This window comes from Vombatus ursinus, unplaced genomic scaffold (assembly GCF_900497805.2).
Source record: "Vombatus ursinus unplaced genomic scaffold, bare-nosed wombat genome assembly UNPS02014791.1, whole genome shotgun sequence".
Taxonomy (NCBI): Eukaryota; Metazoa; Chordata; class Mammalia; order Diprotodontia; family Vombatidae; genus Vombatus; species Vombatus ursinus.
The window spans coordinates 32,836,215-32,862,466 of record NW_020954569.1 but is presented as its reverse complement, the minus strand read 5'-3'; the positions used below and the strand labels follow the sequence as shown (position 1 = coordinate 32,862,466).

At 38.8% G+C, this 26,252-nt stretch overlaps 2 protein-coding genes across 5 annotated transcripts in view; one reads left to right on the top strand and one right to left on the bottom strand.

Annotated features, from left to right (window-relative positions):
• Window positions 1-1,416, bottom strand: part of CMBL (carboxymethylenebutenolidase homolog) — a 55,243-nt gene extending 53,827 nt beyond the window's left edge. For 2 of the 4 annotated variants that reach the window (XM_027868854.1, XM_027868860.1), the window contains exon 1: window positions 1,325-1,416. The gene's annotated coding sequence lies outside the window, so the exon portion shown is untranslated. Of the gene's footprint in view, window positions 1-824; window positions 905-1,324 lie in introns of those variants that run through there. The other 2 variants (XM_027868855.1, XM_027868857.1) reach the window with 2 other exon arrangements.
• The window catches only part of MARCH6 (membrane associated ring-CH-type finger 6), an 87,077-nt gene continuing 61,596 nt past the window's right edge, over window positions 772-26,252 (top strand). The window contains exon 1 of the mRNA XM_027868850.1: window positions 772-938. Within this exon, the coding sequence (XP_027724651.1) occupies window positions 920-938 (19 nt within the window). The 5' untranslated portion in view covers window positions 772-919. The remainder of the gene's footprint in view (window positions 939-26,252) is intronic.

Below are 26,252 nucleotides of genomic sequence, written 5' to 3'. Positions count from 1 at the left end.
ACACTCCCACTCTAAGTGGCCACTTCTGAGCTTATCAGCCTCTCTGGGTAACAAGTTCATCGTCCTACTTCCACTCCTCGCTACGTTGGTCTCAAGTTCTGCCACTTCAGCTATTCAGTTTTTCTTTTTTTTTTTAAACCTTTTCTTTTGTACTGAGAATTTAACAATCATCAACAAACATTTCAATAAAGAAGACAAAGAGGACTGTATATAAAACCGTGAACTTACTGGTTTAAAAAAGCATTAAAAGTCAGGTTTGTGATAAAATTGCCATTCTTGTCCCTTTCAGAACTTTTTTTTCTCTTTTGGTGTAATTTTAAAATGTTATCTTGATGCACTTCTTTTCTTTTTTGCATTTTTATCATTTTCCACCAGACTCTCCTCCTCCGACTCACCCCACCCCCACCCCGCCATGGACGCCATCCCGTGTAACAGGTCACCCCAAAGGAAAAGATAGTCCACGTCTGAAAATAAACTCCTCTGCCCATGTGTCCTGCGCGCCGGCTCACGCTTCACGGCCGACCGACACCTTCCCAGCTGCTCCGCAAGGAGGAAACTCACAACCTCGTCACTTTCACCCTCCCCTCCCCCACTGCTCCCGAGCGGCCTCAGCCGGACGTGACGCCAGTCCCCTAGTTGATGGCGCTCAAGTTCCTTCCGGTCTCCACTGTACGCCTGGGCCTACCCCCCCCTCCACATCCCCCACCCCTCCCCCTTACCTTCTCACTTTCTTCTCCCTCTCTCACCTTCTCTCTCTCCACCTCTTCCCCCGCCTCTCTACCCTCACGCACGCCTCCACCTCGCTCTCCCCTCCCCGGACTTACCCCTACCTCCTCCATCACCTCCCCCCGCCTCCGCCCGGAAGGCTCCAGTCTCGGGAGCATCCGCGGCTGCGTCACCGCCGCCCCCCCCAGACAAGATGGACACCGCCGAGGAAGGTAACGCGCTGTCGCCTCCTCCCCGTCCGCCCCCGTGACACCCGCACCCTCGCTCCCCCCTCGTCTCCCCGCCCCCGGGCTGCGACAATCCCTCCCGGTCCCCGCCGTCCCCGGCTCTGTCGCCGCGGTTCCTTGGGCTCCCTCGGAGCAGGGAGCGGTGGGCGAGGGGTCGATTCCCTCCGCACCGGAGCAGGCGACCTGGTAGCCCCGGGGCCGCCGGAGGCGCCTCCCTGCTCTCGGCGGGCCCGGCAGCGTGGGGAGGGGCCCGCGGCTGCGGGGAGCTGCGCCCCTTCCCTGCGCTTACCGCGGGGGGCTGCTGCGTATGGGGGGGCGGGGGACAGCGGCTCCTTCCACTGGCAGGAGGGAGCAGGGCTGGGGCCACTCACCCGGAACAGCCGACGGTGGGTCAGCCCGTCTTGGGGCGAGGTGGCCGGACAGGACAACTGGACTGGAGGGGTGGGTGGGGGCAGCCGCGCCGAAGGTGATTCGCTTCTCTTGCTCCACCTTCCTCGGGAAGGGGGGGTGAGGGTGGGAGTGTGTGTGTGTGTCTGTGTGTGTTTGTTTGTTTTGGGGTAAAGGGTGAGGGTGGGAGTGTGTGTTTGTGTATTTTGGGGTGAAAGGTCTTTCCTGTAGGGCTTGTCCAGCCCACTTTCCCCTCTTTCTCCAGGTGCTCCTTTGCTTGCGGAGGTGGCCATTAGAAACCGGACCCCTCCTCTCTTCCCCCTCCTCTTCCCCCCCATCCACCCCTCCAGCCATTAGGAGCCCCAGAGCGCCCCGGCAAGGGACGAGGACTTCAGTTTGCAAAATGCATCCCTCACCTCGCAAATGAAGTGCTCGGGATTTCGTTGCGGGCCTCAGTGTGTGCGATTTCCTTTTTTTTTTTTTCTTTCTCTCTCTGGAAATTGGTCTGTTGCCTCTTAATCCCTTTGCCCTTGAAAAATGTCAATAAATTTCGTTGTTGACTTGGAAAGTTATGGAGGAAAACAAATAACGCCGCCTCTGTCACCGGAGTAGAGTGAACTGACCCAGATTAAAAAACCAAGTCTTTTGCCAGCTTGTGTTTCAGAGTTTGTTTATTAAATCGGAAAAGAAAGATTAAGAAAGTATAAAAGGTTATTGGTAGGAGAGTTCCAGTTTCAAACGTAAATGTATTTTCAGTGTAGTTTCATTCCTGTGTTGACCAGCTGTGGAGCTTGATGTATACGTGAAGGTATAGATGGTGATGTGCTTAAAGTTAATAACTTAATCATACGTAGTAAATTAAGTATGTGCTTCAAAAAATTTTTTTTCATCCCTTAGTAATGCATTTTAGGCTAAATAATATAAGAAATGACAAAGGCAGTTGTGAAAGGACTTATGGTATAAGTGGGAAGAGAGCCTTGAGCCAGAGTTATGGTCTTGGATCAAGGGGACCTTTATTCCACTGCTATTAATTGTGTACCATGTATACAAGTCACTTAACCAATTCAGTTTTCTCATCTCTTGGGTAGGGATTTAATTCTTGCTGTGCCTCATTCACTGGGTTATTGTAAAGAAAATGCTATATAAATATCATTAATGTATTTCCATGTTCTGAACTACTTCGGAGAACTGCTATAGCTTCCAATTTATCTAAACATTTTTGGATTTATGTATAATGCAATAAGTATTGTGCAGTTCAGTGGCATGTGATGAATTGGATAGTTTCAGGCTATTTAAACAAAGTTGGATATATGAACAGTCATAATTGTTATAATTAGGTTAAAATGAACAATTAAAGAAGTCTGAGTTTCTAGTTTTTAGTTTAGTAGATTTACTTGTATAGAATTCATTTCTGAAATTTTTTGAAGTGTTCTTATGTTATAATTTGTTCTTACTTCTTAAAGAGGACTATGACATCAGGGAGGTGATACCTCAACCTGCAAGTGAACTGGGTTTAAGTGAGGGAAGGCTGTGCAAAGTCATCAGCCTCACTTTTTCCTCCTGAGCCATCTCAGCCCAATGGCAAGATATAGATCAAGACTACAGGAGATGACCCTGAATGAAGTGGGAGGCCTTGGACTTTTTAAGCTAAGGTCTTAAAGAGGTCGAAGTTTGACTGAGGCAATGCCCATTCAGTGATTAAGACTAGGTAAGAAATGTGGCAGTGAATGGCCTCTTTCACCTAGTCAAAAAAAATACTAGTCTGGGAGGGGAAAATCCTTAAGGTTTCTGGCCAAAATTGAAACAGTTGCTATTTACATTCACTCTGAGCCAATCAGGGCCCAAACCATGACCAAATGGAGCTTGGCCTGGGACCTATTATTGGCCAGTCATTGAGAGCCAGAGTGATTTGAGTTTAAGGCATGGTCCTTAAGAAAAAAAATCTAGCCCATAAACCCCAAGATATCTTTCAAGGTTTCACAGATCATACTTATACATTAAATGGTTAAAACTGAAATGATTGTTCTCTGTGTTAGGTGATATTGATAAATTATTTCATTTTTGAGACGTCTTTATGTGAATAGTAGTGGACTGCCTCCCCCTTCTCCCAGTATCCTTAATATGTTTTTGAAATTCCATATTGCAGTAGAAGAAGATTCCTTTGGAAAACCTAGAAAAGGAGACCACTCAAAGTTCAGAACGGCCATCTTTTTGTCAGTAATATTTGAAATTCAGGTTGTCTCTGAAGGAGTTGTTTCTGAATTCAACTTCAAATGTGAAAATTCAGGAAGACTGAATTTTCTCTCTTATTCTGGCATATTGGGTGAATTTGAAATGCAGTAGTCTTTTAGCCAGAACTTTCTCAGTAGTACCTAAGATTCACACAATGTTAGTACTAGATTGGACCTTAGAGATCTTGTTCAGTTTCTCATTCTACAGATGAGGACATACAGGAGGTTCAAGAGAGGTGAAATAGACTGCCTAATGCCATGTCAAGGAAATGAAAGTTGTAAGAACTGGAACCCAGATATCTACTAATTCACAGTGGTGAGCCTTAAGCCCTGCAGCATTTTGAAGTCCTTTCTGGGGCAGTAAAGAACTATTACATTATTTTCAATATAATTTTTGGGTTAAAATATTTTATTGTTTTCTATTCCTTTGAGAATTTGCAGGCAGCGTGGCATGGTGGAAAAGAAGTCTGACCGAGAGTCAGGAGACTAGAACTTGGCAAAGATACTTCACTGGTCTGGACCTTGGTTTTCTCATCTGGAAAATAGGGGTGGTTCTAAATTATCTCTTAGGTTTAGTCAGGTACTAAGATTCTGTGATTCATGATAGTTCCTTTATTCATAATATTTTAATTAGCCAGAGCATCCTGTTCTTTGATTACACCAGTTAGCAGTTTTGTTATGCCCAGTTCCTATAATGTATCACATTAACATTTCTGTTTAGGCATTTAATTTTGGGGTAGTACATCAAAATATATTATTTCATCAGTATGAGTGAGTACTTTCATAGGTGAAGATAGAATTCTGTCTGTCCTAGACTCATGAAATCAGTTGTGACCAAAAAAAATGTCATTGCCTAGCAGTGGCCAGGCTTGAGGTTATGAGTCTCGATGAACTAGGCTGGTTTACTTTGATGTTTTTCCAGCTGGGTAGGAAAGGTCAGACACCCCTCCCCCCTTTTTTTTTTGTCTCAAAATCAGTAGACTTTTATTCTCTTCCATTTTTTCCCATTAGCAGAAAATCAGAGAAAGCAAAAACTTGTATGTTTGCAATGATAAATGCAACCTCATCCTTCAGAATAAAATATAACAACATCAAAATAGGGTGAAGAATGAATGGGATACTCATTCGCCACACCGTCCTCCTCAGGCAGGTCCCATCTTTCCTTGGCCATTCCTCCCTCCCAGGACTTTATTATGGCCTATTGGGGAATGACATACATCTAAAAGACAGAATGACCTTCTATCAACTGGGTCCCTTGGTGTGAAGTCAGACAGAATAACCCAGTCCCAAATGTCTGTTTTTTAGAAGGCATTTAGCCCAGGGCAACTGATTATAAAAATAATGGGCTTCATTTCAGGTACAACTTAAAACATTTTTATTAGTTTTTAATCAGTAAAAGAAACTAAGTAGACCTTATGTTTCAGTGACATAGCATGGATAGTAAATAGTTGAATTTCATTTGATAACTTTTAAACTTCTGGTGATGCCTTAGGACACTGAATCATAAAGTACCCCAATTTTTGGTGAATTGAAATTGCAGATTATGGAAAGGTCAGTGGAGAGACTCATAGTAGACGTAAATAAGCTGAAGTATTTTATATACCCCAAAATAATTGTGTACAAGAAGTACTATAAAAGATACAGTAATAATAATGATTGACATTTAATACTACGTTAAGGTTTGCAAAGCACTTTACATAAGTATTACCTCATTTGAGTCTCATTTGAGATGTTTCACAGATTTTAGTATCCACATTTTAGAGATGAGGAAACTTGGATTATGAAAAATGAAATGACTTGCTCACTTAGATAGGTACTAAGTATCAGAGGCAAAATTTGCACCTAGTGATTGCTGATTCTTTGAGTCTTGTACTCCTCTGCCAAGTCAGCCTGCCGCCGGGGGGGTGTGTGTGTGTGTGTGTGTGTGTGTGTGTGTGTGTGTGTGTGAGAATAACCAAAAAAGGAAGTGTATTGGTCACTAAGTGAGAATCAGGGATTGCATAATGTGGCCTTTAAAAAGATTTGAGTGTCATAAAGTTTAATCATTTTATTAATAATGCCAGTATTTTGATGAAAGGATGGTCATTTGGCTGTCTCTCCATTGCACCAAAAATAATCATGGAGGTCTCAGTTTTTATGCCCTTTTGGAAGAGGAGTGTTCAAAAGGATGCCATCAACTCTGATTGGTTAACAATTAATAATAGAAAGATATCATGTCACCCTTGGACAGAGAGACTCTCTCTATACCTAGAGCACCCCTAGCCTTGGGCAGTTTAGACAAAAGGATCTCTCCACCCAAACTTGATTAAATGGAATTCACCATAGACTAGAGCAGGGTGGGGAATCTGTGACCTTCTCAGTCCGTGGATGTGGCCTTTTGACTGAATCCAAGTTTTACTGAACTTGTTTTATTTTTATTAAGGGGATTTGTTCTGTGAAGTTTGGATTTAGTTGAAGGGCCATACTTGAGGACCTAGAGGGCCACATATGGCCTTGATGCCACAGGTTCCCTACCCCTGGACTAGAGATTTCTTGTAAGGTTGGGTGGGGTTGGATATAGCAGAGAGTTAGCTCAGCCTTCAGAGACTGAGGTCTTGAAATGAGGATAGAGAAAACGGGGAACTCTGAATCTTCCCAAATCATTTGTTAATAATCATTTCTTTCAATAATACAGATCACTAACCTGTATTGGTAAGATCTCTAGAGGAAGGACCCCAATACTGGACAAATGCAGGGACATGGATGGCAGTTGCTTATAATAAGATGTTGGTGGGTTACAAGTCATACCATAGAAGGAAGTTCCTCTGTCAGTGTATTTATCAAAGCTTTGGCATTCTGTGTGTAAACTCATGTAATGCTAGGTTAATAGAACTTTAGAATTTGGATCTTCTTTAGAGATCATCTAATCTTCTAATTTTAGAGATGAGAAAACTGAGCCTGCAATACACTGAGGTACTGCCAATTTATTAGACAAACAGATTTTTTATTTAGGATTCCCTATGTGCTTATCTAAATGAAGTTCTGCAATATTTGAATATATTCTTTACCTATTGACTGCTACAGAGTAATTATGCATTGATATTAAACAGATAGCATTAGCTTTGTTTCAGATAGGATACTTTTATGTCAAATTTAAACCTGATAGATAGGTAAAAGTAAACCTTTAAACCTTTAAGCTTCTTGTTTGGGCAGTAGGTTCTTTATATATGCATGTATACTGTACAACTTGAGTCCCCTGAAATCATAGTTGGTCAGTGCTTGATCAAAGTTCTTAAATCCTTCAAAGTTGTTTGTCTTCACAGTGTTTTTGCTATTGTATAAATTTGTCTTCTAATTCAATCCACTTAATTCTTTATCTTCTCATATAAATCTTCCCAGGTTTCTCTGTTTCATTCATATAATTTGTTTATCCATTCCGTGACTGATGGGTACCCCTTTAGTATCTTGTTCTTTGCTACTAACAAAAAAGCTGCTGTAAATAGTTTTCTCTCTTTGATCCCTTTGGACCCTAGGCCTAGTAGTGGTATTTCTGATTCAAATATTAGTAGACAGTTTAGTAATTTAGGGGGCATAGTTTTTTTTAGCATTCTTTGAATACAAGCAAAATATTATCTTGACATTTGCATTTATTAAGCGTATAAACATAAAACATGCTGAAATATATGAATGTTTTTCAGGTGTGAAAATTGTATTAACAGTTTGTGATTCTTCTAGATAAATTTAGATATTTCCTATGGTGTGTTTGAGAGGGAGGAGGATTGGGAATGGGAATGGGAATAATCCACACACTCATTGAGGTAGTCCTTGGTGAGGGCTTGAAAAGAAAATAGGCAGGCTTTTATAAATTATTTTCTCTAGTAGATTACTTCTTTGGAGGAAAACAGTGGACTATAAGACAATACAAGAACCTACTATGTTTATTACTGCTTATAAAAAAGCACTTGATTGAGTAGAACAAAACCTTGCTTTAAAGATTTTCTCCCATGAATGTAACATCCCTTGAAAGATGTAATAATAGAGATAATTTTATTTGAGTCTCTTACTATTAATATTAACATAAAATGAGGCTTAAAGCAAGGATATATATTCATTAAAAGTCTTTACCATTGTCAAAGAGGATGTCCACTGTAGAGTCTGACTATTGAAAGGATTCCTTGTACATGGTGAAGTCCTCAAAGAAACTGAGACGATTGTACCAATCCTCAGAATGTTGCATTCCAGAGTTGAGCATATTTGTATAGGAAAAATCAAGTGGATGAAAAATGCCTACTTTCTGGACTATGATAAGCATTTGGATGATGGACAACCTGTTTCAGGGTCAACAGTGTACAAAACAGTGTACAAAAGACAAAACACTGCAAACAGGCAGTGACCTGATCCCGGGATAGGGGGAGAATGGTGGACTACTGTGCCTTTGGGAAATTGCACAGTGCTTTTAATGATCCCAAGCTTCTCCCTGGGAGGAAAAATATGTTTCTGGTGATACTATATAACCATGAGTCATGGAATATTGATATCTTAAGAACTACTGTTGAGCATTGCCCAAAGGGATGTGGTGGGCATAAGTAGGCTGCATTATGTGCTTTTCATTCATATTACTGTTTAGTTGTTTGAGAAGCAGCAAAAAGAATCTCCTCAGGGAGAGCTATATGACTAGAAGAGGAGTTGTGCTGGTTACCTAATTAGAGTGAGAGGTAAGTAGTGAACAATCCATGCTTTCTTTTTGCATCTGTGAAATATCAAAGGTTCTAAAGGAAGATTCCTAGTGCATTATGTATATAGGGGTTGAGTGGGATGGGGTCATTTATGTAGGATATGGGTAGAATAACCTGTCTGGAAGAACCTTCAACTGACATTTAACTTTCACCTCTGAAAAACACTTGGGTATTTAAGAGTTATATAGGATGAGAAGCCATGGATGAGTTAAAGTCTGGACCTTTGGAGAGAGTACCTATGTGAACGAGATCCCAGATCCATTGAAGCATGGGAGAAGAGAATTGAATAGACTAAAATACATATATGAATGAATGGAAAATTCATTAATGATTGTACCACATCTTTGGGAAATAAATTATATTTTATGAATGAATTTGCCACATAATTGAAACTCCCTAAGTGCTACAACTTTCTTTAGTTGAATCCTTTTGGATGGATATCTTTCTAAAATTTAATTTACATTTCCCTACTTTGACTGAACTGAATTGACTGAACAATATTTTTTTGATGACATAGAAGTCACTCTGAGTATCCCTATTTTGTTGTGTTGCTTTATAACAGCGATGGTATCAGAAGTTATTGAATGGTGTGGGGCTGTTTGCTTCTGTGCCATATGCTCTAGATCACAGTCTTTTTGTCTACTATTTATAGTTGTCATTTACTCACCTCTTACAGCTTTTCCAGTGTGCCTGGCTCTAGCATTCTCTGTAGGTGGGAGTAGGAAATGGAAATGTAGTAACTAGTGTCTTCCATCAGATTACCTTCATTCATGTTGTATATAATATATATGTACATACTTTGCATTTTATAGCCCTGATTAAAATGTGGGTTTTTTGAGGCTGAATCGTGTTTTTGCTTTTCTTTCTATCCAGTATATAGTATAATACCTGGCACATAACAAGTGTAAACTCCGATGACTACACTTAATAGAATTGTTGGCAATTTAAGAGTAGATTTTGAGTGAGGATCTGAGATACTTTTCTGTGAGTGAACAACTTGAATCACAGAATTTGAGGGACCTGGGTGATGCTCTAGTATTGTTGCGGTTTGGGGTGCTGGGAACCCCAAAATGTAAGGGTACAGGGAGTCTGCCTCAAAAGAATTCAACCACTCAAGCTTTCTTTCAGGTTAGGTGGGCAAGATTCCTAGTAAATTTGCAATATTGTGACATCAGTAGAAGCGGGTAAGATTCTAAGTGAATCTGAGCAATTTAATGGGGGTAAGATTATACCAGAAAAGATAGTGAGAAGATCTGGATGGGATTAAGGAGTGGTAAATAGCCTGGTGTGTTCTGGGTGCAGACAATGAAAGAAGTTAAGTGGTCTGAGCTGGCTCAATGAACCACTGTGAAAAGACAGTTAAAAGGATTATTGTATATCTATGTAGAAATGTGGGAAAAGTATGTGCTGGCTTGGTTCAAAGACATGGTCTTTTCCTTTTGGGAATCCAGCTTGAGTCTTGTAATCCCATCAGTATCACCCATATCCTATAGGAATCTCTACTATAATATATCTAATAAGTATTTTTCCAGCTTCTTTTTGAAGATTCTTTAGTAAGGAGAACTTATCTCAATTCTCATCTGGTTATACTACTTTGGGAGTTGGGACTTCTGTGACTGATTTTTCCACCATGCCCCAGGAAGCTTATTATTGAAATAACTTCATTATTTTTCAAGATCTTATCAGCCTTGAGGCTCTTATTTCATCTTTGCCACCTGGAGGCCAGTTCCTGTCATCCTGATCTATATCTTACCGCTAGACCCAGATGACTCTAGAGAAAGTGAGGCTAGGGACTTTGTACAGTCCTCCCTCACTTAAATCTAATTTACTTGCAAGTCATGGCATCACCTTCCTAAAGTCATGTTTCTGTTTGAGAACAAAAGAATGACAACACCATCTTTGCCACCTATCTCTCTGATTTTAAGATGGAGCCATGAACTCTAAACCTCTGACAAACACAGTCAACTGTGTTTTATATGTATATGTATATATGTGTGTGTATATATATATATGTGTGTGTGTGCATGTATGTATATGTACATATATATTATATGTGGGTGTATATATATACATTTTTTTTTTTTGGTGAGGCAATTGGAGTTAAATGATTTGCCCAGAGTCACACAGCTAGTAAGTGTTATTTGCCTGAGGCTGGATTTGAACTCAGGTCATACTGATTCCAGGGTCAGTGCTCTATCAACTGCTCCACCTAGCTGCCCCATGTATTGACTGTTTTCATTAAATTTCAGGTTGACACCTCCATTTAAGGAATTAAATAGCTCAGACATCTATTTTATAATAATTTATAAATAAGTCATTTTTGGTAATTATGTTGTAGCCTGCTTACGCCCACCATGTATTGTGTCACTAGCAGTATTGATGTGTGGGTGATATGGTGTTTTGTGTTTCAAGGCCATATAGCATCACCAGAAGAAAATTAATATTAAAGTGATGAATTTTGTACAGGGTGTAGTTTGAGATCACTGTTAGCACTACATATTATTGAAATACAGTTTCTTTTTGTCTCCTTTATATTTCTGAGCCATAGCTCATTATTTGTCTGTAGTGGCCATCTAAGACAAATATACATATATATATATTTTTTCCACTTAATAGTATTTTATTTTTTCCAATTACATGTAAAGATAGTTTTCAACATTCACTTTTATAAGATTTTGAGTCTGAAATTTTTTTCTCCCTTCTTCCCCTTCCCCAAGATGGTAAGCAGTCTAATATAGGTTACACATGTACAATCATATTAAACATGTTTCCACATTAATCATGTTGTGGAAGAAGAATAAGAACAAAAGGGGAAAACCACGAGAAAGGAAAAAAAAAGAAAATAGTATGCTTTGATCTGTATTCAGACTCCATAGTTCTTTGTCTGGATGTGGATAGCATTTTCCATCATGAGTCTTTTGGAATAAGACAAGTATATTGATTGACTAATTCAATATAGCAGACTCAGTGGTCTGCTTATTCAACTTCATGTTATACTTTAAAAAATAGTTATTTTCCCATACATTTGGTTTTTCCATTGTCCATTATTATCTCTTTTGAGTGTTAGTAGATCTCAATGAGGAAACTTTGTATGAAGTAGTGTTTTGAGGACTGATGAAGTCAACATCATGTTACTCCTGTAAGCCCTAGGAGCATCTAGAGGGACCTTACCACTTCTATTCCATTTGTACTCTGAACAGGTTAGCCTTCATAATAATATTGGTCATCTTTAAGTATTTGTCTCCTTGTTTTGAGTTTTTCTTGATAAATATTATCAGAACATTGCTGAATAAAGTTTTTTCTGGTTACCTTAGTCATATAGAACAAAAACATTGTTGAATAAAGTTTTTTCTGGTTACCTTAGTCATATAGAACAAATCCACACATTTGCCACATCTAAAAATGTATATTACATTCATTATCCTTCTTCCAGGAGGTGGGTAGCATGCTTCATCATCTACCCTCTGAAGTCATGGTTGGTCATTACATTAATCTTAGTTCTTAAATCTTTCAAAGCTGTTTTTCTTTACATATTGTTGTTATTGTATAAATTTTTCTCCTGGTTCTGTTCACTTCACTGTTCATATATGTCTTCCCAGGTTTCTTTGAAACTATCCTTTTCCTCATTTCCTGTGGTACAATAATAGTTTATTATATTCATATATCATAATTTGTTCAGTCTTTATTCCCCAATTGATGGTTACCTCTTTTGTTTTCAGTTCTTTTCTATAACAAAAAGAATAACTACAAATATCTTTGTAAGTAGTTTTTCTCTCTTTCATCTATTTGAGTATAGGCCTGGTAGTTTTATCAGTAGGTCAAGGAGTATATAGCCACAGTTTAGAAACTTTTTGTACATAGTTCCAAATTGCTTTCCAGAATGGCTGGATCAATTTACTGTGCCACTAAAGATGCCTGTCCTTCCACAGCCTCTCCACCAATTGTAATTTTCCCTTTTTTGGGGTTGTCTTTGCCAGTCTGAGGAGTGTGAGGTGGAATTTCAGAGTTCTTTTAATTTTCGTTTCTTTAATTATTAGTGACTTGGAGTCTTACCTTGTAACCTTTTCAAGTTAAATAATTTACCATCAGTGTGGTAGCTGACCTTCATGCCATTTTCATCCTCATTGGAGGCATCTGACATAGCTGAAAACATCATGCTAAGAAGTATGGGAGCAAATCCACAGTCCTACCTCACTCCATTGGTGACTGGGAAAGTGCAAAAGCTTTGTCCATTATCCAGAACCCATGCAAACATGCCATCATGAAACTGGTGTACAATAATGATGAACAGCCAAATTTCGCCACAATTTTCCATAAGCCCTCATGACCAACAGTATCAAAGTCCTTGGTTAGGTCAAGGAACATTGTATATAGAGCTCTGTTCTGCTCCTGCCACTTTTTCTGGAATTGTCAGGCAACAAACACCATATCAACCATTCCTCAGCCCTTTGTGAAGCCACCACTGGCTCTTAGGTAGATGATCATCTTCCAGGTAAAGGATCAGCTGATTGAGGAGGACTCTGACAAGAATCTTGCTGGCAATGACTAAGAGAGTCACAGTCACCCCTGTGATTGTCACAGGACAACCTATTTCCTTTTTCTTTATTGAGATGGACAGTGGAGGCATCCTTGATCTCCTGGGGTGGGGGGGACACACACAATCTCTTTTGCTATATAACCTGGAAGATTTCTGTCAGCTTTTGTATGAACAGTGGACCCCCTGACTTTTAGATCTCTGCTAGAATGGAATCAGTACCAAGAAAAGAGTGGTTCTTCACCAGCCGGCACTGCACCATCTCTATACAGGAAACCATCAGTTATAGCAAATGGTTAAAATTTTGAATGCTATGGGTAAGTTCATTTACTTTGGCAGTATACTTTCCAAGGATATACACATGAATGATGAGGTTGATGCATGCATTGCTGGAATTAGCTTAGCATTTGAGAAGCCCTGAAAGAAAGTGTCAAAGAAAAAAGATGCTGTCTACCAAACTGAAAGTCCACAGAGCCATTGTGCTGACCTCATTATTGTATGCCTGCGAAACCTGGACAATATACCAGCACCATGTCAGGAAACTGAACCACTTTTCTTTGAATTGTCTTAGGGGGGTGGAGCCAAGATGGCAGAGGGAAAGCAGTGACTTGCTTGAGTACTCCCCCAAACCCCTCCAAATACCTGCAAAAAAATGGCTCTAAAATTCTAAAGCAGCAGAACCCACTGAAAGACAGAGTGAAACACATTTCCAGCCCAAGACAACCTGGATGGTTGATCAGAAAGGTATATCATGCTGGGCGGGGAGAGGAGTGCAGCTCAGCATGGCCAGGCAGGCTGCAGTGAACCTGGAGCAGGCCTCAGAGGACTGAATCGCATGTAGCTGTGGCGGTTGCTAGACCACTCAACCCATGAACACCAAAGACAACTTGGAAGGTCAGTGGGGAAAGTCTGTGACTGCGGTGAGAGAGAAGGTGGGTTTCAGAGTCAAGTCCCAAGCATGGTTAGGGGCAGCGGCTGCTTCCTGAGCTTACGGCCCACGACTGGGGGGGAATTCAAGTTGCTGATCAGAGGGGGATTGCAGGGATCTCTTTGCCAGTGCTGAGGCAGGAATCTCTTAATTTGCCGTGCTTGGATCTGAGTCACAGTTCTGTGGGGCGGTCCTGGGGCTAGGAGGAGTGCTAGTGTGGTGGAGCTTGTTGTGGTGGTGGAGAAGAAACACCTTGCCCCTTATCATAGCACCTTGGAATAACTGAAAGTTTTCAGGTCCCTAGAAGTATCTCTGAAAACATCTGTACAAACCCTCAAAGCTTGGAACAGTACATTCTCCACGTTGGAAGCAGACTCTTACCTTAACAAAGAATTTAAAACTCAAGTAATTGGCTGTGATCATGAGCAAACCTCACAAAAAGAGTCAGACTATATTATCTTACTTTGGTGACAAAGAAGATCAAAACATACAACCAGAAGAAGACAACAAAGTCAAAGCTCCTACATCCAAAGCCTCCAAGAAAAATATGAATCAGTCCCAGGCCTTAGAAGAGCTCAGGAGGGATTTTAAGAAGCAAGTAAGAGAAGTAGAAGAAAAACTGGGAAGAGAAATGAGAGTGATGCAAGGAAATCATGAAAAACAAGTAAAGAGCTTGGTAAGACCCAAAAAAATACTGAAGAAAATAACACCTTAAAAAATAGCCTAACTCAAATGGCAAAAGAGGTCCAAAAAGCCAATGAGGAGAAGAATGCCCTAGAAAGCAAATGGAAAAGGAAGTCCAAAAGCTTACTGAAGAAATACTTCCTTAAAAATTAGAATAGAGCAGTTGGAAGCTAGTGACTTTATGAGAAATCAAGACACTGTAAAACAAATCGAAAAGAATGAAAAATTAGAAAACAATGTGAAATATCTCACTGGAAAAACAACTAACCTGGAAAATAGATCCAGGAGAGAGAATTTAAAAATTATTGGACTATCTGAAAGCCATGATCAGAAAAAAGAGCCTAGACATCATCTTTCAAGAAATGATCAAGGAAAACTGCCCTGATATTTTAAAACCAGAGGGCAAAATAGAAATTGAAAGAATCCACTGATCTCCTCCTGAAAGAGATCCCCAAAGGAAAACTCCTAGGAATATTGTAACCAAATTCCAGAGTTCCCAGGTCAAGGAGAAAATATTACAAGCAGCCAGAAAGAAACAATTCAAGTATTATGGAAACACAATCAGGATTACACAAGATTTGAATTGTCTTAGGAAGATTCTGAAGATTACCTGGCAAGGTAATGTCCTTTCTCAAGTTGAACTGCCAAATATTTAAACTCTACTGTAGGGAGCACAACTGTGATGAACTGGCTATGTTGTTTGAATACCAAACATATATTTGCCTAAGAGACTGTTTTATGGGATACTCACACAAAGCACGTGTTCACACAGAGGTCAGAAGAAGTGATACAAGGACACAACTTTGATATTGATTGTGAAACATGGGAGACACTGGCACAGGACCATCCAACATGGCATGCCCACATCAAAGAAGATGGTGTGCTCTGTGAGCTAGGCAGAATTGCAGTAGCTCAAAATAAATGTGAAATACACAAATTTAGAGGCATCTCCATCCCAAATTTTCACACAGATTATTTGTAAATAGCCCAGCCTGTGGTAGAACCTTCTGAGCTTATTTTGGTCTGATTAGCCACAGTTGGACTCACACTATACATTAATGCTGACATTGTGATGTCATTTGACCCTCTTCAAGTATGAAGGACAACAATAATAGTGACTTGGAGTATTTTTTTTTTTTAATTTGGCTGATGCTCTTTCTTCCTTTGAGAACTCTCTTTTCATATCCTTTGGCCGTATCTATTAGGGGTATATCTGTTATTCTGAATATTTCAGTCAGTTCCTTATAGATCTTAGCTATCAGATGTTTATCAGAGAAACTTGCTGCAAAGATTTTTTTCTTAGTTAACTGTTTCCTTTATAATTTTAATTGCATTGATTTTGTTTGTCTAAAAACCTTCATTTTTTTGTAACCAAAATTGTCCATTTTATCTTCTATGATCCTCTATATTCCTAGTTTAATCCCAAACTCTTCCTCAAGCCATAATTCTGAAAGGAATTTTCCTCCTTGTGTTTCTCATTTGTTTATAACATGACTTTTTATATCTAGGGTGTGTATCTAGTTAGTGCTTAATGTAACACGTAGTATGAGATCTGATCCTAGTTTAATATCTGCCGTTTTTTGTTGACTATTGTGAGCCCTTATCCCAGTAGTTAAGTCTTGGTTAGTTAAACTAAGCTAGTAGTTTTGTTTTCTTCCATATGTTATATAACTTATCCATTCTGCTAATGGACCACTCCTTTTTAATCAGTACAAATTGTTTGGATGATTACTGCTTTGTAGTGTAGTTTGAGATCTGAGCCTGCTAGAACTTTTCCTTCCCACTTTTTTTTCCATTGTTTCCCTTTAGAATCTAGACTCTTTTTGTTCTTCTAGGTGAATTTTAATTCTTTTTTTCAAGTTCTCTAAAGTAACCATAGGGAGCTGTCTTATGAGGCCCTCCTACTACTAAGGCAGATCAGCAACCATCCTCCACTTAAAGTGTAATAGGATCATGGCATCATAGATCTAAACCTGAAAGGGATTTTTAAAGGTCGTTGATTCCAAGCCCTTTATTTTACATATGAGAAAACTGACACCCAGAAAGATTAAATGACTTGCCAAGAGTTACACAGTGTCTGAGGTGAGATTCAAACCCAAGCCTTCCTGATTCCAAGTCCCCGAATACCCACTATACTGCATTTACTTTTGTTGTAGTCTTAGAGTTGTCTGGGGACATTGAGAAGTTGTTATTTGCCCAAAGTCACATATTTAACCTAATATATGTGAGACTTGAATCCAGGTCTTTTCGATGAGGCTGACTTTTTTGGTCACTATACCCTGCTTTCTCCTGGTCATTCAGCAAACACTTATTAAATGCTTACTATTTGCCAGTCACTGTGCTAACAAGTAAGCCCTGGTAAATATAAGGGAAGGCAAAAGTGTGCTCTGCTCATAAGGGGCCCATGTTCTAATGGGAGAGCTACGTTGTAAAATATCTAGGTACATAGAAAATATATGTATACAGAGTAGATGGAAGGTAATCATAATGAGGAAGGCATTAGTAGCTGGGGGTTGTAGTAGTAGTAATGAACCAGGAAAGGATTCCTTCAGAAGGTGGGATTTGAAGTGAGTCTTGAAGGAAGCCAGGAGGAGGAGATGTGGAAAGAGAGCATTCTAAGCATAGAACACAGCCCATGTAAAGGCATGGAGGTAGGAAATGGATGTCAGGTGTCAGGAGCAGCACATAGGCCAGTAATGTTGGAGCGTGGGGTATGGAGGGGAGTAAAGTGTAAGGAACCTGGAATGGTAGGAAGGGATCAGAATATAAAGAGTTTGAAATGCCAAGCCAAGGTTTCTGTTTGGTCCTGAAGGTAATGAAGAGCCACTGGAGTTTATTAAATAGGGGATGACATGGTCAGATCTTCACTTTAGAAAAATCTCTTTGACACTGGAGGATAGATTGGAGTGGGGGGGTAGAAAAATTAGAAAGCAGGATAGAGGTGGTAAGGCCTGAAGTACAATAGTAACTGTTAGTGCAGAGATGTGAAGGTTGAATTATACTAAGTAATTGTATGTAACACTTTAGGTTTTGCAAAGTACTTACATGTGCCACATTTTATCCTGAAATAAACTCTCAGAGCAAAGTATTCTAGTAAACTCTTCTAGTAACCTCTGAAATAAACTCTCAGAGCAAAGTATTCTAGTAACCTCTTCAGTAGAGGTCTAACTTTTTCTGTGAATGATGCAACCAGAAGACAATTGCATTTATGACAAAGCCTAGGTAACTACCCGAAGGGACAAAACTGATTTCACTCTATTGCCACTTCTCAGCTCTAGTTAAACTTTGGTTTATTTTGGTTGATAGTTATAGCAATGGAATGCTATATTTGAATTAAAAAATATTGTTATTACTTAGTGTTTAAATAGTCCTCAGTTTGGTAAAGCAGTTTTGCATTTATTCTTATTTAGTTATTTGTTGAAGCAAAACTGTGAAGTAAATATTTTTGTCTTATTGATGAAATGTCCAAAAAAAGCACCTGGATTGTGGTGTAGTAGAAAAGGTGATAGATTTGGAGTCAGTCCTTTAATTTCCTAGAATTTATTAAGTACCTACTACGTGCTAAGGATTGAGGTCACAAAGAAAGGCCAAAATAGAATAAATTAGGGGTAATCTCAGAAGGCACTAGCATTAAGAGAATTGAAGAAAGACCTATTGTAGAAGGGGAGGTTTTATGTACACAGCAATAGCCAAATTGTGCGATGACTGATTTGATAGACTTAGCTCTTCTCAGCAATGCAAGGATATAAGAGAACTCCAAAAGACTCAAGATGGAAAATGCTATCCACGTCCGGAGAAAGAACTTTGGAGGCTGAATGCAGATGGAAGGAAGCATACTATTTGCTCTCCTTTGCTTTTGTTGTTTTTTTTTTTTTGCTTTTTTGTTTGTTTTGTTTCTTCCTTCTCATGGTGCCTCCCATTAGTTCTAATTGTTCTTTACATAATGACTAGTGTGAAAATATGTTTAATGTGAATGTATAAGTAGAACTTATATCAGATTGCATGCTGTCTTGGGGAGAGGGTGGGAGAGGGAAGGAAAGAAAATTTAAAACTCAAAATCTTACGGAAGTTAATGTTGAAAACTAAAAATAAATTAATTATTAAAAAGGGGGGGGGGTTTTAGCTGAGACTTGAAGGGAGCCAGGGAAGCTAAGAGGTGGAGATGGGGGCCAGGGGGCAGAGTATTTCATTCTTGGGAGATAACTATTGGAAACACTTAGAGTCTAGAGATGAAGTGTCTTGCTCAAGGATCAGCAGGGAGGCCAGTGTCAATTGGATTGAAGAGTGAATGGAGGGGATTGAGGTATAAGAAGACTGGCAAGGTAGGAAGGGGCCAGGATGTGAAGAGCTTTGAATGCCAAACAGAAAATTTTATATTTGGTCCTGGTGGTGATAGGGAGCCACTGGAGTTTATTGAATTAGGGACCTGTGCTTTAGGAAAATCAGTTTGACAACTGAGTGGAGGATGGATTGAAGTGGGGAGAGATTTGAGGCAGGAAGACCAACCAGCAGGTTATTGCAACAGTCTAGGCATAAGGTAATGAGGGTCTGCACCAGAGTATTAGCAGGCTAAGAGAAGAGAAGGGGCTATATATGAAAGATATTTACAAAGGTGGAAACATGACTTGAACATTGATTGGATATGGAAGATGAAAGATAGTGAGAAATCAAGGATGACACCTAAGTTCTGAACCTAAGTTACTAGGAGGATAATGGTATCCTTGACAGTAATAAGGAAGTTGGGAAGAAGGAGGAAGGATTTGGGGGGAAATATGAGTTCAGCTGTGAACAAGTTGAGTTTAAGCTCTCTATTAAAATTATAAAGCTAGGTGGAGCAGTGGATAGAACCCCGCCCTGAAGTCAGGAGGACCTGAGTTCAGATCTAGCCTCACACACTTAATAGCTGTGTGACCCTGGGTAAGTCACCTAACCCCAATTGCCTAAAAAAAAAAAAAGTAAATGGTATTTGAACTAAGATTTGTAGGAAATTAGGGATGCTAAGAGGCAAGGGAAAGGAGGGAATGAGTTTCAGGCATGCATGACTGTGCAAAGGACACAGAGATGGAAATGGAATGGCATAGATATGAAGAACAATAAGAATGCTCATTTTATTGAGCTAGCATGTGGACATAATATATGGAAAGGTAACTTGGAGCCAGGTTGATAAGGGCTTTAAATGCCAAAAAGGATTTTATATTTGATCCTTAAGGTAATATGTAGCTGCAAGTTTATTGAGCAGAGGAGTGGTATGAGTAGTGGTGTGGTTACTTTAGGAGAGTGGTTCTCAAAATGTGGTCCTGAGTATGATATGACTATTTGGCAATACAACTAGCCATATTACTTGTGGTTCAATCATTTAGTTGTGTCCAACTTTTCGTGACCCTGTGGACCATGTTATACCAATACTGCCTATGGAGTTTTCTTGGCAAAGACACTGGAGTGGTTTGCCATTTCCTTCTCCAGTAGATTAAGGCAAACAGAGATTAAGTGAGTTGGCCAGGGTCACACAATCTAGTAAGTGTCTAAGGTCAAATTTGAACTCAGGTCTTCCTGCCTCCAGAACCAGTGCTCTGTGCACTGAGCTAATTAGCTGCTTAGCCATATTACTAAGCAAGTCTAAATTTGGATTTTATCTAGGCCAAAATTATGAAGATAAGGCTCCTATGACTGGAGCACAAAACTTTTTTGCTCTCAGGGCTAATAGCAAATAGTTTTTTAATGACATTCTCTCTCGTCTGGTTTTTAAAAATAGGGACATTTCAATAATAATCCATTTATATACATAATTAAGGTTTAAAAAACTTTTGGCTCACAGCATCTTGTGAGTAGGTAGTGTAAATAATATCTCTATTTTATAATTGAGGAAACTGAAGCTCAGTGAGGTAACTTTCTCAAGGACACATAGCTACTCAGTGTCTGAATCAGGAGGTGAAACTAAGTATTCCTGACTCCAGATCTAGTGCTCTACAACATGATGCTGATTTCCTTCTTTCTTTCCTTCCGTCCTTTTCCTTCCTTCCTTCCATTTTTTTCTTCTGTACAACCCAGTTAAAATCAAAGCAATCTAAGCAAAATATCTAAGAATGTTGTGATAAAGTTAGGGAAGTAAAGCAGTAAGACTTACTAGAACATTGAACAATACAATTCAGAAAACATTTGTTGAAATGCCTGCTATGTGTAACACGTTGTGCTCTGGTAGTCTCTGGGAATGCATAGAAAAAAAAACGGTAGTATTTTAATGCTCAGGGAATTTCAATTTGGTGAGAGGGTGAATGCAGAATGTACTCAAATAAGTAAATACAAAGTAATTAAAAAGGTAGAAAAGTAGCAGTAGTGAGGATTAAGAAAGGTTTCATGTAGAATATGGTATCTGTAAGAGGCTAAGCTCAGGTGGGAGTGCATTCTAGGTTTATTTGCCAACAGAGAATTATGGAAATGGGAGATAGAGTGTCAAGTTCTTGGAACAACTTGTAATCCAGTTTGGCAGGAATGCATTGTATGAAGGGGAAATAATATGAACTACATTAGGAGAAATAGGTGAGAGCCAGAATATGGAAATGTTAAATGCCATTTAACAATGCAATAAAATTATGGAAGTGTTAAATGTCAGGCTATTTTGGAAGCAGTAGGGAGCTACCAGAGATTTTGTGATCACAGCAGTAACCTGGTCAAAATTATATTTTAGGCATATTATTTTGGTAGTTGTGTAGAGGATAAACTGGAGAAGGGATACTTGGGAAGAAGAGCTATAAATCAGGAAACTATTGTAATCCAGGAGAGAAGTGTTATAAGCTTGAATTAGGATGGTAAGTGTGAGAGTGGAGAAAAGGAGAAGGAGTCAAGAGATATACAGTATAGTGAGAGTCCACAAGACGTCAAGTGATACGAAGTGTGGAGAGAGGGAGACGGAAGAAACCAGAATGACTTCGCAATTATGGTCCTGGGTAACATGAAGAGTGGTAATACTCTCAGTAGAAATAGGGGGAATCTGGAGGAAATTTGAAGAGTTTAGAGGACATAAGATAATGAATTTCATTTTGAAGTTAATGTGTTTGAGGCACTAATGGGAATCTCTACCAGGTAGAGATTCCCAGTGATGAAGGACTAGAATTTAGGAGAGAGATTAGAGCTAGATACATTGATTTTGGAGTCAGCAGTGTAAAGCTCGTAATTGATTTCATGGGAGCTTATGAGTTTCCTTCTAAAAAATGGGGGGGGGGAGGGAAAGGGGAAGAGAAAGGGGCTTATACACACACATGTACACAAGGTCCCTTCTAGAGAATAGAGAGACAGAGACAGGCAGATGCATACACACAAATACTCTTGGCTCCAGGCACTTTCTCTGGCTGACTTCCATGCATGGAATGCTCTCCCTAGTCATCTCTGTTCACTGGCTTCCCTGTCTTACCTTTAGTCCCAGTTAAAATTCCATTATCTACGAGAAGTCTTTTCCAACCCATTTTAATTCTAGTTCCTTCTTATAATTATTTCCAATTTATTCTGTATGTAGCTTGTTTGTACATATTTGCTTGTTGTCTTCTCCCATTAGATTGTGAGCTTCTTGAGGACAGGGACTGACTGTCATTTGTTTCCTTTTGTATCCCTAGTGCTTACTTAGCGCATTGCCTGGTACATATTAGACACTTAATAAATGTTTACTAAATGACTGTGCAAACAGAGACAGAGAAACAGGCCCAGGACAGAGCCTTCACTGACTGAGGAATAGTCACCTAGGCAGGAGAACCAAGAAACAGTAGTTTTAGGGAAGTTGAAGGAGGAGAGTATTTAGGAAGACATGGAAAAGTCAAATGGGCAGCTAGCTGGCACAGTGGATAGAGTGCCAGGCCTGGAGTCAGGAAGACTCATTTTAGTTAGTTCAGATTTGGTCTCAGATACCTACTAGCTATGTGACCCTGGGAAAGTCGTTTAACCCTTTTTGCCTCAGTTTCCACATCTGTAAAATGAGCTGGAGAAGGAAATGGCAAACCACGCCAGCAGTTTTGCCAAGAAAACCCCAAATGGGGTCACAGAGAGTCAGATTCCACTGAAAAATAACTGGACTTAGACCTTGGAAAGAAGTCTGGGTTAATAAACATTTTCAAGTGAAAGAAAATATTAGGCTTGTTTGTGTACAACCCCTTTCTACTCACTGCTAAATTTTCAGTGCATAGAAGTATACACTATGCTCCGCACTAATATATTACTCTTAAATTTTGGATTTTAATTAGAGATACTATAATGATAGCCATTATAATCCATTTTTTTGTTGTCTTTTTTTTTTTTTTTTACAAATGAGATGAGAGTAATAGAAGAAAAAAATTGAAAAAGAAATGAGTGTTACAGAAGAAAGAACTGGAGAAAGAATTAACAGTATAGTACATACAAAACCTTGCCCAAGCAACAAACTCTTTAAAAATTAAAATGGATCAGACAGAAGTCATTGGCTTTACATGAGACAATAAGAAATATTAAAATAAAGTCAAAAAACTGAAAAAATAGAAGAAAATATATCTTATAGCAAAAACGACTGACTGACCTGGAAAACAGGGGAGAAAAATATTAAGAATCATTGGACTATCTGAAAGCCTTGATTTTAAAAAAAAGAGCCTTGACATCCTATTTTTAGACATCCTAAAAGAAAACTTCCCAGACCTCCAAGAACCAGAAGGTAGAATGGAAATAGAATGAATTCATGGGTCACTGCCTGAAGGAACCCCCAAAAAAAACACCTAAAAACTCCTAGGAATATTCTAGTCAAAATCCAGAGCTTCCAGGCCAAAATAAAAATACTGGAAACAGTCAGAAAGTATTCATGTAACAAGGAACCACAGTAAGGATCACACATGATTTAGCAGCCACCACTCTAAAGGAGTGGAGAGCTTGAAATACAGTATTGTAGAAGGCAAAGGATATATCCATATTTATATCTCCTGTCTATATAGCTGTAATATAGACTTATTGCCAAGAATAATTTGTCCAGCAAATTAGGATTATGTTACTCTGCAGTACACTTATACTACCCTGTAGTAGAATCTTGGAGAGGGGAAAAAGGCCTTTAATGAAACAGAAGACCTCCAAGCATTCCTTGATTAAAAACAGATCGAAGCTTTGTAGACAGAAGAGTCAAGAGAAACATGAAAGAGGTAAACATCTACTATGATAAAGGACTAAACAAAAATAAACCATTTACATTCTAATATGGGATGATAATTCATGAATATCCTCTGAACCTTATCATCATCAGGAGTCATAAACTCTAATTAGAAGGTTTGGGAGTGGTTCTAGTAATGTCTTGGTCTTAAAAGAAGAATCGAAAGGGAGGGGAAGAGGAATACAGTGGGGTTGGGGGAAGAGAAAGGAAAATTAGGAAAAATTATCTCATTATCAGGTTGCGCAAATAGAAGTCTGCTTGAATTTCATTCTCATCTGAACTTGTCAGAGGACCAAAAATATGCATACACAATTGGGTACAGAAATGCATTTCATTCAACAAAGAACTAGGAGGGTAAGGGGGAGAAAAGGGAACTAGAGGGAGGGTAGGTTTATTAGTTCTCAGCAAAATATAAGGATGTGTAAAAATATTTTTAACTCTTTTTGAGATGGCAAAGAATTAGAATCTGAGGGGGTGCTCTGGTGCTCATCAGTTGGGAAATGGCTGAATTGATTGTGTTGTGGATTTGATGGAGTGCTGTTGTGCTGAAAGAAATGATCAAGGGAATGGTTTCAGAGAAACCTGGGGAGACATACAAGTATGAATGGATGTAGAATGAAGTGACAGAACCAGAACAATTTGTGCAGTGACAGTAATACTGTAGAGACAGCTGCGAAATACTTAGGAATTGGTCAGAATGATACTAAACCATCATTTCTGAGGACTAATGATGAAACAAACATATTATCAACCTCCTGATAGAGAGATGAAGGATTCAGAGTGCAGAATGAGACATATATGTACACATCCATGTATTTATATATTTTTTCTTTTAGACGTTGACAATACACATATTTATTTTGTTTTTTCTAAACACGTTTGTTACAGGACTTTTGTTTTTCTTACCTTCTCATTTGGGAGTGGAGAAGGTAGGGTGGAAGAGAAGGGCAGATTTTTATTTTTAAAAAATAGAATTTAATTTAAAAATATCAAGTTATGTAGACTGTAGACTAGTTTTAATAGATACTATAACAGTTTTTTTTGTTACCAGAATATGGAAAAGATACATTATTTATTCATCTTAGGGGAACTCCTTTTGTGACAACTCCCGGCACCATCATATTTAGTTTATCTGTTTTGCCAGACTGTCTCCTTTTATGTGGTTTGGTCTGGACTTGTGAATGGCATCCTGGCATAAAGGACTGGTCTTGGAGTCAGGAAGAGCTGGGTTCAAGTACTGCCTCTGACACATAATAGGAATGTGACTGTGGTCAAGTCACCTCTTACTGCTCCAGATAACTCTCTGACACTCTAAATTACTGGTGAGCTATGATCTGCATTAATGGAGAGTTTCCATAATGAGGAAATCACAGATTTGGACCAAAGTGTTATGTAGTATATAATGAAATGTATGTTTTTATGAAATTAATGCGATCTGAGGTTTTAAGTGTTTTGTTTTGTTTTTTGGTACAGGCTAATTTCTGTTTTTTAAAAATGCACTTAGAACATTATCTTGATCATGATTTATTCCCCAGAATTAGGGTTTTACTGCTTATTTTATACCTAAAATAAAAGACTAGCAATGGGGGATAAAAATTAGCATATTCATTAGGATCCTGTGTATATAGTTGTAAACATTTTAATTTGCTTAATGAAGTCAGAGCATGATTCAGTCATTATTACTAGTTAGTAAATGATATCTTTGAATTTCCCCATAGTCTTAGATTTCCCAGTTGAGACTCACCCTCTGTCAATATTTTCATATGAACAAGTTATATAGAGTCTGTCTTAATCCAATAAATGATTATTTTACAACAGAAATTATTAAATTGCTTAATAATGTACTAATTGTTTTTCCCTGTTGGATTTTAGTATTTGTTTGATTTTCATCCAGTTGCACAATGAAAGCGACTATTCATATGATTGCACTTTCTGTTTACTAGACTTTTATACCATTTTCTCCCTGACCTCTGAAAATAGCAGCCTAGGAGTAAGAACTTAACTGGTAAGTTGCAGCAGTACCAGGAAGCAGGAAGTAGAACTCAAAAATGGACTTGGTGATCTTTATCCTTTATCCTCCTCTTCTTTAATTCGTGTTCTTTCTCCAACTTCTAATAGTTCATTTTTGAATTGTTTTACATTTTGTTACTGGTTAACATTTAAGTGGTTTAATGTTATTAAATCACAAAATCTACATTTGGATGAATCATTTCTCAAGGAAATCTTTTGGTAATCTGGTTATATCCACTGCATTAGGAAGCCAGAAGTAAAGTTCTCTCTTCTGCCTCTTAGGTTTCCTGGCTTCCTACAAGGCTAGTTACTATGGGATGCCTTTCCCGAGTACATTTTTTTCCCTTGTCAGATTACCATGTATCATCTTATGTTACTGTGTATCCTACCAGCATAACATAAGCTCCTTGAAGTTATGAACTGTATTTGATTTGGTCTTTTTATCCCCAGCACCTTGCACATGATTGGTACTTAATGAATGATGATTGAATCAGACTAATCAGAAGGAGTCACTAAAATATAATTGATATTCCAGGTTTGAGGTTTGCTAAAGTTATGTTGGAAGTAATCCAAGTAGCAATGGAAGTGAATTAATAATTTCTCAACAATGAAAGTAGTAGTAGTAGTAGTAGTAGTAGTAGTAGTAGTAGTAGTAGTAG